Raw genomic sequence first — 18,087 nt, 5'->3', positions numbered from 1 at the left:
ATAGATAGTAGATAAGAACTACTTTAGGTAAAGGGAAAGACAACACACAATACAAGGGAGGTCAGCACAACTGGACTAAACCAAAAGCAAAGAAGTTTCCTGAATAAACTGAATGCTTCGAAGGCCAGCATAGCAGGGGCAGGGGTTTGGAGATCATGGTTTCAGGGGACATCTAAGTCAACTGGCATAATAAAATCTATTAAAGCATTCTGCATCCCACTTTGAAGAGTGGCGTCTGAGGTCTTAAATGCTAGGAAGCAGCCATCCAAGATGCATCGATTGGTCTCAACCCACCTGGATCAAAGGAGGATGAAGACCACCAAGGATACAAGGTAATTACCAGCCCAAGAGACAGAAAGGGCCACATGAACCAGAGACTACATCATCCCGAGACCAGAAGAACTAGAGGGTGCCTGGCTACAGCCGATGACTGCCCTGACAGGGACCACAACAGAGAACCCCTGAGGGAGCAGGAGAGCAGTGGGATGCAGACCCCAAATTCTCATAAAAAGGTCAGACTTAATGGTCTGACTGAGACTAGAAGGACCCCGGTGGTCATGGCCCCCAGACCTTCTGTTTGCCCAAGACAGGAACCATTCCCAAAGCCAACTCTGCAGGCATGGATTGGACTGGACAACGGGTTAGAGAGGGGCGCTGGTGAGAAGTGAGCTTCTTGGATCAGGTGGACACTTTAGACTATCTTGGCATCTCCTGCCTGGAGGGGAGATGAGAGGGTGGAGGGGGTTAGAAGCTGCTGAAATGGACATGAAAAGAGAGAGTGGAGGGAGAGAGTGGGCTGTCTCATTAGGGGGAGAGTAATTGGGAGTATGTAGCAAGGTGTATATAAGTTTTTGTGTGGGAGACTGACTTGATTTGTAAGCTTTCACTTAAAGCACAATAAAAATAATAAATATAAAAAAATACTAATGAAATAAAATAAAGAGGGTTTAATTTTTTTTTTTTTTTTTTTATGGAACACAGTTCTGCTCTGACATACATGGGGTCACCAAGAGCTGGAGTCAACTTGATGGCACCTGGGTTTTAAGTTAAGTCTGCTGTTGACATTCCCAAAAGAATGGTGGTTTGCACAACATCTGAACCTAATCGATCCAAACAAAGGCGAGAAAGGAGATGAAAACACTGTGGCAGGAGAAGAACTGAAGAGCCTGAGGAGAAGCTCCTCTTTAAAAATCAGCGGTAGAGGGAAGTGGAGGGATTGAAGGAAAGCTGCAGAGGGGTGTGAGATCGGGAGAGCCCCTTTTCAGACGAGCGATACTGCAGCAGGGCTGCTTGCCGAGATATCGACCCAGGAAAGGCAGACGTGGTGGATGTGTGGGTCCCATCGCCTTTGGAGGTGCCTGCTAATTACTCCCACAGAAGTCAACAGGTTGGTGCCCTTGGTCTTAGGCCAAATGATATCATTTCTCTCAGAGTCTTACCCTGCAAGCTACTTCAATAATAAAATGGATTGGAAGAGGTGACTGAAACCTCAGTTTTGTTCCAGAATAAAGTACGTTCTGAGCACAAACAGGCAAAGCATGTGACTCCAAGCCTCTCCTCTGCGAACACCAAAGCAAAGCAGGAAGCCAGGAGCAACGGGAGCAGATGTGTTCTCCTGCGACGATGCTCCCTCTGTCCCCGCCCTCACCAGGTCCACCTCTGACCCAGAGCAGCCAAGAGCACCGTGCTCCCAGCAGTCCCCATCAGAGAGCTGTCTGGCCCCCCACACCTGGCCATCTCCGGAGGTCAAGCAACCAAGCCTACCGAGGAAAGCCACGTTCACAGCCTTGGGCTTCGGTGGACACAGAATAGACACAGCAGTGATGACCCCCAGCGTGCCCTCTGACCCAATGAAGAGCTGCTTCAGGTCATAGCCTGTGTTGTCCTTCCTCAGGGAGGTCAAGCAGTTCAGGACGGTGCCATCTGCAAGCACCTGGCAAGGGAAGAGGAGAAGGTGTCTCAGGTCTGACGCTGGGTGTCCGCGGGCCATCTTCCTTCAGACACACCCCTGCTCCTCTGGCCCCAGCCCAGCCCCAGGGCACCCTGAGCCACTGACCCCCAGTGTTTGGTTCAGAAATGCAACAGGGCCAGGGTCACCGATCAGGCTGAAGGAAGGGTGCTTCATTCCTGACTAGAGCAAAGCTCCCCAGCCCCACCCCCCCTGCAGAAGGAAGCACCTGAAACAAGGCAGACACTGGAGGGGGAGGGGCAGAACAGAGGGAAGAGACCCACAGTGCCCCCCACCCTGAACTCCTCGTCCCTCAATCAGCAGGGTGCTTTCTTGGTCTGGAACCTGAATCTCACTTGCTATTCCTTTGTTGGACGACTTGCTGATACAGCTCGTAAGACGGAACAGACTCAAGTGAAAAGAAGTGGCAGCTGCCCAGAAAACGGGCTACTGGAACCCTGTGATGTGGCAGGAGGAGGAAGCAGGCAGCTCTGTCCAGGCCCAGCCACTCTGGCCAGCAGGCAAAAGCTCTGCACCCAAAACCCCAAAACACCTCTCATCACGCATCCTCCTGGGCAGCACCTGGTGTGTCAAGGTCCGGGATGGACACCATGCATCTGGGAGGGGGTTCAGGGGCATGGTCACCTATGGCTAACTGGACCCTGCGCCTCCTCTGTGAACAAGTGTGACCTTGGGCTGACCTTCGCGCTCTGGTCCCCTTAGATCTGGCAGTGTTGGGGGACCTGCCATGGTGATACACCCCAACTGGGTGGGCACCAAGGGTGGTGTCACAGTCTCGTGGGAGACAGCACTGTGACCGCCTGCCCTAGGTGGCTGGGAGCCCAGGCTTGGGGCTGTAACAATAGGGGCTGAGAACACTGTCATAGGTTGAATTATGTCCCCCCAAAAATGATGTATCAACTTGGTTAGGCCATGATTCCCAGTATTCTGTGGTTGTCCTCCATTTTGTGATTGTAATTTTATGTTGAGAGGATTAGGGTGGGATTGTAACACCACCCTTACTCAGGTCACCTCCCTAATCCAAGGTAAAGGGAGTTTCCCTGGGGTATGGCCTGCACCACCTTTTATCTCTTGAGAGATAGGGAAAGCAAACAGAGAGAAAGGGAAGCAAGAGATAGGGAAAGCAAACAGAGAGAAAGGGAAGCAAACAGAGAGTTGGGGACCTCATATCACCAAGAAAGCAGCGCCAGGAGCAGAGCACGTCCTTTGGACCCGGGGTCCCTCTGCCTGAGAAGCTTCTCAGCCATGGGAAGATTGAGGTCAAGGACCTTTCTCCAGAGCCGACAGAGAGAGAAAGCCCTCCCCTGGAGCTGACACCCTGAATTTGGACTTTCAGCCTACTTTACTGTGAGGAAATAAATTTCTCTTTGTTAAAGCCATTTCTGTTATGGCAGTACTAGATGACTAAGACAAACACCAAGTGGCAATACGGCCCCCAACTACAAGGGAGACCCCCAAGGTGACCTCCTGAGGTGAATTCAGGTCCTCTCGGCCACATGTCCCCCTGGAGCCTGGGAGCCACCCGTGGACTGCAGAGAGGACGCTCCCCATGTCTGTTCCCTCCCCAGTGCCCAGCCCCCCCACCGCATCCTTTGGCCTCAACTGGTGTTGTACCTAGGTCTGGCTGTACCTAGGGAGACCCTGGGGTAGGCACTGCACCGCCCAAGGGCAGACAATGTCCAGATGAGACCCACCGAAGGCTCGCAGCTGGTAGTCAAATCAGGACTCATCCCACCCGGGGCCTCTGATGGTCCACAGCCACCAGAAGAGGCTGGGAAGTCCAGAAAGCCCTTCACGTGGGACATGGGCCAGGGTGAGGGAGGAGCCAGCCAGCCCCATGCACAGCTGGCGCTGGCCTTGGCCCAGCACTCACCACCTCCAGGCCCAGGACCGTCCCGTGCAGTGAGCCATACCGCAGGACTCGCAGGCCACCCGCATTGGTGGCCACGTTCCCCCCGATGTGGCAGCTGCCCTTGGCGCCCAGGTCCAGAGGCATGACAAAGTCGCGATCCTCCAGATACTGGCTGAGGTCCTCCAGGATGCACCCAGCCTGGCACACCAGGATCCCTGCAACAGCACCAGGGCCACTGTGGGCACACACCTCGGGTGTAGACCCCAAGGACAGCGTTCACCTGAGGAACCCGGCAGGGGAGCAGGGGGTGCGTGCCACCCCTCGCCCAGATCAAAACCATCTGCACTTATCTTTAATGATTACAGGAATGAAAAAGAAAAGGATGGTAAAGTGACAATAGGGAAGAGAAAACCTTACACAGGTGCTTACAGAAGGGAGAAGAGAGACAGACACACTGCTACAGAGCAGAGGTCCTTCCTTACCCAGGGGCCATCCTGACCCCGGGACACTGGGCCACGTCTGGAGGCATTTTTGGTTTCACAACGGGGGGCACTACTGCCATCTAGTGGGTAGAGGCCTGGGTTGCTGCTTAACACCCTACAGCTCACGGGGCAGCCCCATAACAAAGAATTATCAGGCCCCAAATGTCAACAGTGCTGAGGCTGAGAAGTAGGTGAAAACGTGGTTATGTTGCTTGGACTGGAAGCCCCCCCTTCTGCAGTGGTTATTTGTTTATAGCTCGCACCCCTCCAGAAAGGACTGTGATAGATAGAAAATGCCTGAATTGGAAGGGACCTTGGCCACAAGCTGGCCCATCCCCCTCACACCAAGCCCAGAGTATAAATCACCCAAACAGCCAACTATGCAAAACACACACACACACACACACCCGCACACACACGCACGTACACACCGTCCAGAGCTGGGCACACGGCACGGCAGCTACCGGCTCCTTCCAGGTCCAGGCCCCCCACACCCAGCTGCTGCCCCACCACCGTCAGCATCTGCAGGCAGGAGCAGACTTACCAGACACGCTGTGGAAGCTGACCACCTGGTTCATGAGGGCGGTGGAGAGAACGACCTCATCAAAGACGGGGACGCTGCCCCCCACCATGCTCGTGTTCCCCCCCTGCGGGGTCACCGCCAGGTTCCTCTCATGGCAGTACCTGGGGAGCACAGGGACGTCAGGGCTCTCGGCCCCCTCGCATGGGATGTGCGTTCACGGGAGGGGCTGAAGCTGAGGGACCGGTGGACCCCTGGTGCTGAGGCGCCAGCCGCCCCGAGCAGCTGGCTCCCATCCCGCCCTGATTCCCCTGAGCCCAGTGTGTGAGGAGGTTCTCAGGAAGGCCAGGTGGTCGTCAGAGAGAGAGAGATGAAGCCGAAATTCTCCCCTAGGTCTCAGAGGAGGTCACCGATGCTACTGCTGAAGAGGCCCATGCTCTAAGTGGAGTCCCTGGGTTAAGCGCTCAGCTGCTAACCAAAAGGTTGGAGGTTCGAATCCACCCAGAGGTGCCTCGGAAGGCAGGCCTGGCAATCTACCTTGGAAAAATCAGCCATTGGAAAACCTATGGAGCACACGTATGCTCTGACACACAGTGGGGCCACTACAGGTCAGGGTCGACTTGAAAGCAGTTTTTATCTTTTAAGTGCACAATTTCTGAGACCAGCTACGGCCCTTTCTGTTGCTCTCAACGAGCATGGCAAGGCAAGCACAGGCCCTGCTGGGGCCAGGCACAAAGGTCCAAGTACACCCCTTCATCCCACTCCTCCCTTCCCCTCCTCCATCAATCCCCTCTCCCATCAGCCCCCTCCCCATCAGTCCCCTCCCCATCAGTCCCCTTACCCATCAGTCCCCTCACCCATCAGTCAGCTCACCCATCAGTCAGCTCACCCATCAGTCCCCTCCCCCACCAGCCCCCTCCCCCACTCCTCTCCCCACCAGCCCCCTCCCCCATCAGCCCCCCTCATCACTCCCCATCACTCCCCTCCCCATCACTCCCCTCCCCCATCACTCCCCTCCCCATCACTCCCCTCCCCATCACTCCCCTCCCCATCACTCCCCTCCCCATCACTTCCCTCCCCATCACTCCCCTCCCCCATCAGTCCCCTCCTCATCACTCCCCTCCCCATCACTCCCCTCCCCATCAGCCCCCTCCCCCTCACTCCTCTCCCCATCAGTCCCCTCCCCCACCAGCCCCCTCCCATCACTCCCCCCTCACTCCTCTCCCCCATCAGCCCCCTCCCCATCACTCCCCTCTCCCACTAGTCCCCTCCCCCCTCACTCCCCTCTCCCGTTAGTCCCTGGCTGGCTGGCTGGCTGAGTGTTCTTGTCCTTCACCTCCTCCCAGACCCTTGGATAGTGCATCACGTCATCCCATGGTGCCCGTCCCCACAACCAGGTTCTAACTTTGCAAAGACTGAAGGGGAGACAGCCCTGACCCAAGAGAATTCAGGGAGCCAGCCCTCTGAGGCCCTGGAGGGCAAGCCTCAGTGTGCATCAAATGAACCTCTGGGAACAGGCTCTGATATGGTAAGTGAGAGGGTGCCCCCACATTTACCCACCGAGGTGGTCATAAAGCATCATGTGCACCAGAAAGCCTTGGTGGACACGGCTGGGGGCCTAGGAGATTACAGTGCATTCCTGGGGTGGAGTAACTTATAAAAAAATTTTTTAGGTGCGTTAAAAATGCTGAAGAAGAGTACTTAACAGCAACAAAGGGACACGTGTACTGCTAAATGAGGAGCCCTGGTGGCCAGTGGTTAAGCATTCCTCTGCTAACCGAACTGTCCTGTCGGCAATTCCAATTCACCAGCTGCTCCTTGGAAACCCTATGGGGCAGTTCTACTCCCTTCTATAGGGTCGCTGTGAGTAGGAATTGACTCTACGGTATTTTTTTTTTTTTTTAATTTAAATGAAAAAGAAAGAAAAAAATCAAAACTATAGGAACTGTGAAAAGATCAGTGGTTGCCTGGGGTTCACGGGGAAGGAGAGGGTTGAACAGGGGGAGCATGGGGCATTTTCAGGGCAGTGAAACTATTCTGCATGATACTGTCACAGTGGGCACAGGACATTACACATTTGTCAAAACCCATAGAACTCTAGGACACCAAGAATGAGCCCTAATGTAAACCATGGACTCCAGTAACAATGATGTATCAGTACCTGTTCACCAGCTGTAACAAACGTACCACAGAAACGCAAGGCCTTAACAACAGGAGAGCAGTGTCCAGGGATGAGGGGGTATACGGGAACTCCATGTATTTTCTGTACAATTTTTCTGTAAACCTAAAACTGCTCTAAAAATAAGACCTATTAAAATTAATAAGGGAGCCCTGGTGGTATAGTGGTTAAGAACTCGGCTGCTAACCAAAAGGTCAGCAGTTCAAATACACCAGCAGCTCCTTGGAAAACGCTATGGGGCAGTTCTACTCTGTCCTATAGGGTCACTATGAGTCAGAACCGACTCAATGACACCTAACAACAACAAAATAAATAAAATAAAATAAAAATAAACCAAAAACCAAACCAGTTGCTGTAAAGTTGATTCTAACTCATAGCAACCCTATGGGACAGAGTAGAGCTGCCCCACAGGGTTTCCAAGGAGCGCCTGGTGGATTCGACGGCTGACCTTTTGATTAACAGCCGTAGCTCTTAACCACTACACCACCAGGATTTCCTAAAATAAAGATGAAGTCTATTAAAAAGAAAAAAAGACCACAGCATAGGACATACAGTGATGACATTTAAAAAACACCAATACTCAGAAAAAATACGGAGCTAACCAAAATCCAAATGCTCTCAGTGGTTCTCTTTGGTGTGAGACTACAGGTTACCCTGACATTTTTCTTTATAATTTTCTACGGTTTCGAAAGGAGCCCTGGTGGCTCAATAGCTAAGTACTTGGCTACTAACCTAAAGGTTGGTTTGAACCCACCCAGCAGCTTCGACAGAGAAAGCCTGGCGATCTGTTCCTGCAAAGATTACAGCCTAGGAAATCCTATGGGGCAGTTCTACCCTGTCACATGGGGTCGCTATGAGTCGGAATCAACTAGATGGCACCCAACAGCAACAATGTGGTTTCCAAATTTTCTACAACAATCAGGGAAAAATGACCTCTTAAAGAAAAGGTCTATTTTTCTTCACTGAAAAAAAGTCTGCTGGGAGTCACTTTCAGGTTGGGAGGGGTAGGACTGGAGCCACCCCTGGAGATGGTAGGCTGTCCAGTACGGCCTCAGGGAAGCAGCTGCTCTGGGGCACCCTTCCTGTCTTTTCGTGAAGCCAACCCTGCTGTCTGTGTCCACCCACATGGCTGTGACACAGGAAGCCTTGAAGCCAAGGCCACAGGACCAGCCTCAAGGGCGGGGTACAGTGGGGGGCTGGGAGTCCCCCCACACCCCAGTTACCTGAGTATCTGCGACACCTCCTCTGTTGTCTGGGGCTTCAGCAGTACCTTGCTGCAGCCTGTGACAGAAAGGCCAGTCAGTAAGGAGCCACAGGCACGCTGACGATACTGAGGGATAAACCCAGGACCTGGACTCCTCGCCTGCCTGCCCACCCTTGCCCAGACGGCAGGGCCCTCTCCAGAGGAAGGAAGGAGTGTGGTGGAAAGTGTGGCAAGCACCAACCCCACAAAGTGACACGGTACAAAGAAGGGCAAGTGTGCCCTGTGTGCCCAGGGAAAGCAGCGTCATGACAGGAAGCAGGGGGGATTGGTGGGCAGACCAAGCTGACTTTCCGGAAGAAGGCTAAGACTACAAAGAAGACTGTTTTGAGGCTCAAATGAGGTGAAACCAACTGCAGGTCTGAGAGAATGTTGACTATTAAGAGATTTTGAACTGACAAGGGCTGAGAAGAGAAAGGGCCAAGTGACCCAGTTCTAAACTTCATCTTTGGTTGTATTATGAAGACAATAAAATCTTGAGGTTATGTTAATAAGAAAAAAAAAAAGCCTTTCATCCCAGGACAAATCAATAAACAGAGATGAAGGGCTGGGCACTGTGCAGGAACATCTTCCAATCTGGCCACCAAGGCATCGTCCACCCACGTGCTCTGGTCACAATGCAACGCTGAAACTCTTCCCTTCTAGAGGCAGGGACTTTTGCCCCGATTTAACCAATGGAGGACCCCAGGCAGGGTGTTACAAAAACATAGCCACTACGCACTCTGGGAGAATCTCTCCTGCAGTCGTCAGCCGCCACACTGTGGGGAAGCTGACTGCCTCCAGGGGACGGGCAGCGGAGGGCAGGAGTCACGGACAGCCAGTCCCGACACAACTACAGCGTCCCCACTCCCAGAAGCCCCCTGCCTTGGGGCAACAGCTGGTTGGTTCTGGGTGTCAGCAGAATGGTGGGGAGGTGGGAGGACAGAATCCAAAACTTGAGCCCTGGTTTCCCAGGCTTTTACTGCGTTTAGCTCGCAATAGCATCCCTCAGTGACGGGGGCTGTGGTCCCCATTGTGGGGTGTGGGCACTGAGGTCCTTCTGCCTACAATCACGCAGCAGCAGCGGCCGAGCCAGGACTGAGACCCAGTGAGGCTGACCCTGGTGGACACCGGCCTTGTGCACACAACACTACAAAGCCCAGTGCGAGGGTGGCGGGCTCTCCACGGGGCTTCACTTAGGGGGCAGAGCGGGGAGGGACCGCCCCCTCACGGAAGGACGCCAGCATAATGAAGACCAACCGCGAGGGTCTCCTGCCTTCCGCAGGTGAAGAACCTGCCTCACCACCTCAGCGAGATCCAAATTCCATTTGTTCCAGATTTCTGCAGTTTTAACGTGCACTGTAGCGCTTCCAGGCTGTATTCTCTTTGGTTTGGAACTTCACTTAGAGCTGTCCACGGCCTCTGAAGGTCTTGTCACCAGCCTAACAGCCCTTGCGGGATCTGAGTCACCAAGAGGCCTCAACCCACTTGTCTCTTTTGCTGAGTGGTTACTGGGGGATTTAGGTCCAGTTCAAGGACCTGGGTGTCCAGCCATGCCCAGGAACTCCATGTTTAAATACATTACTTTGTCATAAACTGCTTGCTTTTTATCTCTCCTCTACGTTACAGCAAGAACACTGCACTGATTTTTGAAATTGTGTGAGCAGTACGTATTCCCTGTGAATACCGTCTGAGGAGAGGACACAGGGTGGGAAAGAGGGAGGAGGCAAGGGCGGATTAACCAGTTAGCAAGGTATGCACCAGCTTATTTGTGTTTACTTACTAATCTGTAGTGAATGATTTCACATCTGACACAGTGGTAAAGGATCTGGTGGTATAGTGGTTAAAGCGAGAAACTGCTAACTGAAAGGTCAACAGTGTGAAACCACCAGCAGCCCCAAGGGACAAAGATGTGGCAATCAGTTTTGATAGAGACTTCAAGTCTTAGAAGCCCTATAGGGTTGCTATGAGTCAGGATTGACTCAACGGCAGTGGGTGGCACAGTGGTTAAGTGCTCAGCTGCTAACCAGAAAGCTGGCAGTTCGAACTCACTAGCCGCTCCCAGGGAGAAAGATGTGGCAGTCTGCTTCCGTAAGGATTACAGTCTTGGAAACCCTATGGGGCAGTCCCACTCTGTCCTACAGGGTCACTATGAGTTGTAATTGACTTCGCAGCAATGGGTTGGTTGGTTGGGTTGGTTGGTTTTGGTTTTAGCCTCCAAAACTACAAGGGGATAGATTTGCTTAAACCACCCTGTCTGTGGTCACTTATTAGGGCGGCCTAAGAGAAGCTGAGAAGTATGTGTGGTAGCCAGCACACACACACACCACAGCACAGCCGGAAAAGTTGTCTTTCAACTTGCGGGTATGGTACACCACCAATAAACAACAGTCAGTTTTATTTTCCGAAGACTGAATAACCACCATACTGCCTTTCTTTTAACTTGCGGGTATGGTGCACCACCAATAAACAATGGTCAGTTTTATTTTCTGAACACTGTAAATCACCAGGACACTGCTTTTCTTCAAAGGTCTAAGAAAGGCCCAGGCAGAAAGAGCTCTTCAGCTAAACCAAAACAGCACCTTTACCTCCAACTCCTCCCCTCAAAGCTTACTTTTTCCTGGCCTCATCTTCCTCCGGCGACAACACAGGACAGGCCTGCAGTCCTGACCTACCTCGGACGGTTCTCAGCCAGTCCACGTTCACCGCTGCCAGCTCCTCGGGGCTGGTGACAACCCTGCCCGGAAGGATGCCCTCAAAGGTGGCCAGGTCCTCCTCAGACACCACGGCAAAGGGCAGCCGCCGCACGGGGTAGCGCTCCTGGGTCAGCATCACCTCGGATGGGTGCTTGGAAGCAGAGAAGCTCCTGCAGGCGAGGGGGCTGGCACTCCGAACCCACCTAGAGCCGCCTGGCCGCCTCCTCTGCTCCACTGTGCCCCCGGGCGTGCACGCGGTCCTCACCAGGGCGTGGGAGTAGCCCTTCCACCACCATCCTGGAGCGACCTTAAACAGCCAGGCCGACCACCTGGGCAAGAGACCGGGCCCCATGGATCCGTCCTAAAAACATGTGATCAGGAATTGTCACTCTGTAACGAGATACGGAGCCCGATCCACTGGTGAGCCAAACCCAAGGTGTGCGCCCCAGCAGACCTCACTTCTCGAGTTCGGAAGGAACCGAATGCGGAGCTGTGGCCGTGCGGGTGGGGCTGGAGGGGTGGCCAGGAGCTCCCGGGACTTAGGGTCCGGGAGGGGGCGGGATCCGTGGGGCGCGGGGTCTTGGCGGACGTGGGGTCCTGGGGTGCTCAGGACTGCGGGGGGCACGGGGGTCCTGGGGGGACGCTGGGTCCTGGGAAGCTCGCGGCCCTGGGGTATGTCGGGTCCTGGGGTGCTCAGGACTCCGGGGGGCGCGGGGGTCCTGGGGGGCTCGGGGTCCTGGAGGCGCGGGATCCTTGGGGGAAGCGGGGACCCGAGGTGCTCGGAATTCTGAAGGGAGCGGAATTCTGAAGGAAGCGGGGTCCTATGGGCGCAGGGTCCTGGGGAAGGTCGGAGCTCTGGGGAGGGAGCCGGGTCTTGGTGGGTGCGGGGTCCTGGGGGGGCGCGGGGTCCTGGGGAAGCTCGGGAACCTGGGGAACCTCGCGGCCCTGGGGTAGGCCAGGTCCTGGGGTGCTCGGGACTCCGGGGGGCGCGGGGGCCCTGGAGGCGCGGGATCCTCGGGGGACGCGGGGACCTGAGGTGCTCGGAATTCTGAGGAGCGCGGGGTCCTATGGGCACAGGGTCCTGGGGAAGGTCGGAGCTCTGGGGAGGGAGTGGGGTCTTGGTGGGCGCGGGGTCCTGGTGGGCGCGGGGTCCGGGGGGGAGCGGGGTCCGGGGAGGGCGCGGGGTCCTGGGGTGCTCAGGACTGCGGGGGGCACGGGGGTCCTGGGGGGACGCTGGGTCCTGGGGAAGCTCGGGAACCTGGGGAAGCTCGCGGCCCTGGGGTACGCCGGGTCCGGGGGTGCTCGGGACTCCGGGGGGCGTGGGTGTCCTGGGGAGGCTCAGGGTCCTGGAGGCGCTGGATCCTCGGGGGGCGCGGGGACCCGAGGTGCTCGGAATTCTGAGGAGCGCGGGGTCCTATGGGCGCAGGGTCCTGGGGGGGCGCGGGGTCCTGGGGGGGCGCGGGGTCCTGGGGGGCGCGGGGTCCTGGGGCCACCGGGTCCGGGGAGGATCTGCTCTTGGTTCGCGCGGTTGCGGTATCCACTTCAGAGAGCGCCCTGTACACCCGTGACCGGCGCGTTCTCTCGGGTTACATTTTAATGTTTACAAACACCTCCTCAATGATCTCCAAGATTGCGCAGGGCCGGCAATATTTCCTTCTGCTGTACACACGGTCGCCAACAGCCGGAACCGACCTAAGCACCACTTCTGCCTTCAGGACAAAGCTGGGATTTGAGGGCGCTGGGGAAAGGAAGCTCGCAGGGCGCCCACCGCGGGACCTGGCCGCCCCGACGCCCCGTGACCCCACTGGACCTTCCCGCCTCCAGCTCACAGCCGAGTCCGAAAAGGTGGGCAGCGGGGAGGCGCTCGAGCTGCCGCCCTGCTGGGGACTCCCACACCCACCGGGCCCTGGGTGCCTGTCGGGGAGCAGGGGCCACGCAGAGCCAGGGCGCGCCGCGCGGGGCACAGGGCGCGGGGACCCCAGGCTCGTGCCCCAGGCCGCGGGCGTGCGCACGTCCTGCGCGGTCACGTGGCGACGCGCCCGGCTGCTCGGGCCGCACTGGCTTCCCCGGGGGAGACACCGACGCCCCAGCCGCGATCGCGCCCTCCGCCCCTCGGCCCGCGGCCCCACGGCCCGCGCCCCAGGGCCCGCGCGCACGCACTCACGTCCGCGTCCCCGTGCCCGTCCTCCGCGGCGCCGCAGGCCTCGGGCGGCCGGGACCACAGCGAGCCTGCTGACGCGGGCCCCGCCCCTGGCCCGCCTCCCGCCACAGGCCCCGCCCCCTGGCCCGGGCCCCGCCCCTGGTCCGCCTCCCGCCACCGGCCCCGCCCCCTGAACCGGGCCCCGCCCCCGGCCTGCGTCTCGCCACAGGCCACGCCCCCGGCATGGGCCCCGCCCCTGACCCGCCTCCCGTCGCAGGCCCCGCCCCTGGCCCGGGCCCCGCCCAGTCTTCAACAGCGCCGCAGGCCTCGGGCGGCCGGGACCACAGAGAGCCTGGGAGCGGACTGAGCCGGGGCGCTGAGCCCCGCCCCCTGATTCGGGCCCCGCCCCCTGATTCGGGCCCCGCCGCCTGATCCGGGCCCCGCCCAGTCCGGCCAGGCTCGCATCCAGCGCCACCCACCCTCTGCCCGGCCTGCGCTGGGATTTGTCCCGTCGGAACATCGCGACCTTGACCCAGACCCCTCTTTCTGCTGACCCCGTGTGCACCTGACCGGGCTCGAGGAGCCTCCCCACCCCCGTCCTGTAGCCACCCAGTGCGGCCCCACGGGCTCTGGCCCCACGGGCGGACCAGCAGGCTGGTGGGCGCACCTGTGACCGCCCCCGCAGCGGCACGTCCTCCCGAGCAGGGACCGAGCTGGCACTCGGGGATTCACCTCCGGCCCAGGCCCCAGGGTCGCCTTGGACTGCCCTCCCGCCGACACCTTCGAACTCCCCTCCGTGGGCCGGGCAGTGCTCCTGCCTCTGTCCAGACTGGCCTGCGATGGGGGGCGACCACTGCTGCCTTCTGCCGCCCCTCCTGCTACTCCTGCTGGGTGCTCCTGCCGCCGAGGGGCTCCTGCACCCAGTACCAATGGTTCCCCCGCCCAGCCCAATCCACACCCCATAACCAGCACCATCACACCCCCTCAGGAGACAGCGCAGCCTGGAGACCTGGCCCCCAGCTCCGTCTGGAGCTCTGGTAGCGGCTGTCGTGGCCACAGTAGTGCCCTCTCCTCAGACCTCCGAGTCCCAGCCCCGTGGAGCGCCCCCTCCCCCGAGCCCCTGAGACATGGGTACCCAGGCACACACACCGCTCAGAGGTTCCAGGGACCCCTCACTGCTCTCCCTCCTCAGTGCTGTATCCCAGCTCATGGGCCCTCCTCCTCCAGCATCTTCCTTTTGTCCCCCAGCCTCACTCAGTGTGGTCTCCACTTCCTGCAGTCACTAAAAAAAAAACCTGGGTGTTATTTGCCTCTTCAGCCTTCCAGTACCCTAAATTGTTAAAATAACTAACATGGTTCCTGTTCTCCTCACTGACACAGTCACTGGTATGAGGTGGGGGTTTATCTCCCACCTGCTGAGTCCCATGGTCTTACCAGGGCATTTAAAGTGCTTGCCCCTCCTTGTCCAATTCAATTGTTAACACCAGTGATGTAGACAGGAGTGATATTCTGTGGGATGTTATGGGTTGAACTGTATCCCCAAAAAGATGTGCTGATGCTCTAACCCCTGATACCTGTAAATGTGACCTTGTTTGGAGTTCGGGTCTTTGAAGATGTTATCAGCTAACATGAGGTCCTCCTGGAGTACTAGGAGTCCTAATCTCATGAGTGGAAATAATACACAACAAAGCATATATATATACACACCAATTCAACAATTTCTACATGTATAATTCAGTCAAATTATTCCATCACCATTAACATAGACCCTTGCCCTCTTAAGCAAAAACTTCCCCTTCCTCCCTAAAAAAAAAAAAAACCATTGCCATGGAGTCGATTCCAACTCATAGCAACCCTATAGGACAGGTGTCATGGATTGAATTGTGTCCCCCAAAAACATGTGTCAACTTGGTTAGGCCATGATTCCCAGTATTGTGTGGTTGTCCTCCATTTTGTTAATTGTAATTTTATGTTGAGAGGATTAGGGTGGGATTATAACACCACCCTTACTCACCTCCCTGATTCAAGGGAGTTTCCCTGGGGTGTGGCCTGCACCACCTTTTATCTCTAAAGAGATAAAAGGAAAAGGGAAGCAAGCAGAGAGTTGGGGACCTCATACCACCAAGAAAGCAGCACCAGAAGTAGAGCACGTCCTTTGGACATGGGGTCCCCACGCCTGAGAAGCTCCTCAACCAAGGTAAGATTGAGGACAAGAAGCCTTCCTACAGAGCTGACAGAGAAAGGCTTCCCCTGGAACTGATCCCCTTAATTTGGACTTGTAACCTACTAGACTGTGAGAAAACAAATTTCTCTTTGTTAAAGCCATCCACATGTGGTATTTGTGTTATGGCAGGACTAGATGTCTAAGACAACAGGGTGGAACTGCCCCATTGGGTTCGCAAAGCTGTCATCTTTACGGAAGCAGACTGCCACAACTTTCTCCCTCAGAGCAGCCAGTGGGTTCGACCCTCTGACCTTTTGGTTAGCAGCCAAGCACTTTCACCACTGTGCCACCAGGGCTCCCAACCTTGATAACCACCAATAATCTTTGATTTCTATACATCTGCTCATTTCATGTGGTGGTTGTTGTTGTTGTTAAGTGCCATCGAGTCGGTTCCGACTCATAGTGACCCTATGCACAACAGAACAAAACACGACCTCGTCCTGCGCCATCCTTAAAATCGTTGTTTATGCTTGAGCCCATTGTTGCAGCCACTGTGTCAATCCACCTCTTTAAGGGTCTTCCTCTTTTCCGCTGACGCTGTATTTTGTGAAGCATGATGTCCTTCTCCAGGGACTGGTCCCTCCTGACAACATGTCCATAAGTATGTAAGACACAGTCTTGCCATCCTTGCTTCTAAGGAGCATTCTGGTTGTACTTCTTCCAAGACAGATTTATTCGTTCTTCTCACAGTCCATGGTATATTCAGTATTCTTCACCAACAACACAATTTAAAGGCATCAATTCTTCGGTCTTCCTTATTCATTGTCCAGCATCCAGCATCACAACAACACACAAGCCCCACAGTACGACAAACTGACAGACACGTGGGGGATTTCATGTTAGATCATATATTATTTGTCCCTTTGTGACTTTTTTCACTCACCACGATGTTTTCAAGATTCATTCATGTTGTGGCATGCAAGTGGTACGCTTTTAAAAGAGGAGACACAGAGACAGAGGAGGGACGCCATGTGACACTGCGCCTGCAAGACAAGGAACACCTGGAGCCACCAGCAGCTGGGAGAGAGGCAGGAATAGATGCCCCTTCAGAGCCTAGAACTGAGACAATAAATTTCTGTTCTATGAACCCAACTGCTTTGTGATATTTTGTCCTGGCAGCCCTAAGGAACTAACACAGATGTTAAGATAATGGAGATCTCTAAACTGGATTATGGCAAACAGCAGGAGAGTTACCATAACTCTGAGGCAAGGCTGTGAGGGTGTAGTGTTGGCTTTGCCAAGTAAAAGCAAACTGATTCTGTTGGCCCCTGCAAACTGGTATAGAAAAAAAAATTATCTTCCAGATGAGTAGCAGCATACTACATGCCAGACGTGTGCTGACTTGCTCTAGTAATGACACCATACCTGGAACAAGTGGGGTCATCACCTGACTACATTTTCAATAAGCCATGTCATCTAAGATCTACCCACCTTCTACACAGGGAAATTAAAGGGGGGTGAGGTAAGTAAATCACTCTCACAGCCTCCAAGTCAAGGATGGACTTTGCCTTTGGGTTGTCATCTCGGTAGGGAGCGAAGCTCCAGAGACTTCCACATGGCCCTTCCTACCAAGATGGTCCTTGCCCACAGGTCAGAGTCTTGTGGGAATTCTGCCAGTTGTAGTGTATATCCATTTCAGTTACATGTTATGGAGGTGGAAACATAGCCACGGTGGGCCTGTGAACCCACTGAGACACATGTCATTTATCACCTGACCTTCCTAAGCCCTCACCTGACTGTGGACTAGGGGCCATTTGCATCCCTGGAACGTAAACATCACACACACACATATAGTAGAGATGGGCTGTCTTAGTCTGGGGTCTCTACAGAAGGAAAACCAGTAAAACATATAAATATGTAGATTTATATCAAGGAAACTGCTCACGTGGTTGTAGGGGCTGGAACATCCCAAGTCTGTGGATCAGGATAGAGGCTTCTCCTGATGCACATAGCCACAGGGGCTGATGAACCCAAGGTCTGCAGGTCAGACAGCAGAGCTCTTCTTCACAGGCTGTGAAGATTGACGAATCTCAAAGATCACCAGGCAAGACCGCAAGTAAGCTGCTAGCTCAAGCCCCAAGAACCAGAGACCAGATGAACAGGAGCCAGCTGCAGGGTCCAGAACGAGCAAAAGCCCACAAGCCTTGCCAGAAGGGCCACTTTTATTCAATGCAGGCCACACACCCAAGAAAACTCCCTTTCAACTGACTGGCTCCTCATAGCAGATCCCATCATGGAGGTGATCACATAGTATCAAATCTCATCATGGAAGTCATCACATAGTATCAAATCTCATCATGGAAGTGATCACACCATCATACGACTATCAAATCACTGAGAATCATGGTCCAGCCAAGTTGACACACAAAACCTTCACCACCACATGGGCCCTTTCCTCCCCCTGCCCCACGACGCCCCACTGCAGGCACTCCAGCTGTGTGGTCCCTCAGAGCCAGGAGGAACATCTGTGTGTGCCTGGGGTGGCACCAGGGACTCCTCAGGAACCTCGCCCCCAAGGACCTGGGTCTGTGGACCAGTCACACACGGACAGTAGTCAGAGGCTGCAGCTCTCCACTGTGGCAACTCAAGTTGACTTTCTGGGCCCTAACAGTTAACACTTCTCAAGGCATGGTCTAAAGAACTATCTCACCTCCAAAGTGACTCTCGCACAGAGTGGCAACCCTCCTGAACCCTGCACATCTCGCACCCAGAGCGGCAACCCTCCTGCACCCTGCACATCCCCCTCAAACCTTGACATGGGACGCACCGCTGCTCATCTCTGGAG

The 18,087-nt window shown here is 55.3% G+C and overlaps 2 protein-coding genes across 11 annotated transcripts in view; both read right to left on the bottom strand.

The window, feature by feature from the left end:
- The window catches only part of D2HGDH (D-2-hydroxyglutarate dehydrogenase), a 53,746-nt gene extending 40,563 nt beyond the window's left edge, over positions 1 to 13,183 (bottom strand). For 2 of the 10 annotated variants that reach the window (XM_049888728.1, XM_049888730.1), the window contains exons 1-6: positions 11,393 to 12,342; positions 10,918 to 11,299; positions 8,226 to 8,283; positions 4,848 to 4,987; positions 3,843 to 4,036; positions 1,765 to 1,933 (exon numbers count right to left, since the gene is read on the bottom strand). In XM_049888728.1, the coding sequence (XP_049744685.1) occupies positions 1,765 to 1,933; positions 3,843 to 4,036; positions 4,848 to 4,987; positions 8,226 to 8,283; positions 10,918 to 11,290 (934 nt within the window). In that variant the 5' untranslated portion in view covers positions 11,291 to 11,299; positions 11,393 to 12,342. The other 8 variants (XM_049888731.1, XM_049888738.1, XM_049888734.1 and 5 more) reach the window with 8 other exon arrangements.
- Positions 11,324 to 13,598, bottom strand: LOC126078391 (basic proline-rich protein-like). The gene is made up of 2 exons (XM_049888874.1): positions 12,543 to 13,598; positions 11,324 to 12,352 (listed from the first exon to the last, which is right to left on the bottom strand). The coding sequence occupies exons 1-2, from the start codon at positions 13,596 to 13,598 to the stop codon at positions 11,324 to 11,326; spliced, it is 2,085 nt and encodes a 694-aa protein (XP_049744831.1).
- Between the last annotated feature and the right edge of the window lie 4,489 nt (positions 13,599 to 18,087).

This window comes from Elephas maximus, chromosome 6, assembly GCF_024166365.1.
Source record: "Elephas maximus indicus isolate mEleMax1 chromosome 6, mEleMax1 primary haplotype, whole genome shotgun sequence".
NCBI lineage: Eukaryota > Metazoa > Chordata > Mammalia > Proboscidea > Elephantidae > Elephas > Elephas maximus.
This window is presented reverse-complemented; position numbering and strand designations above follow the sequence as displayed.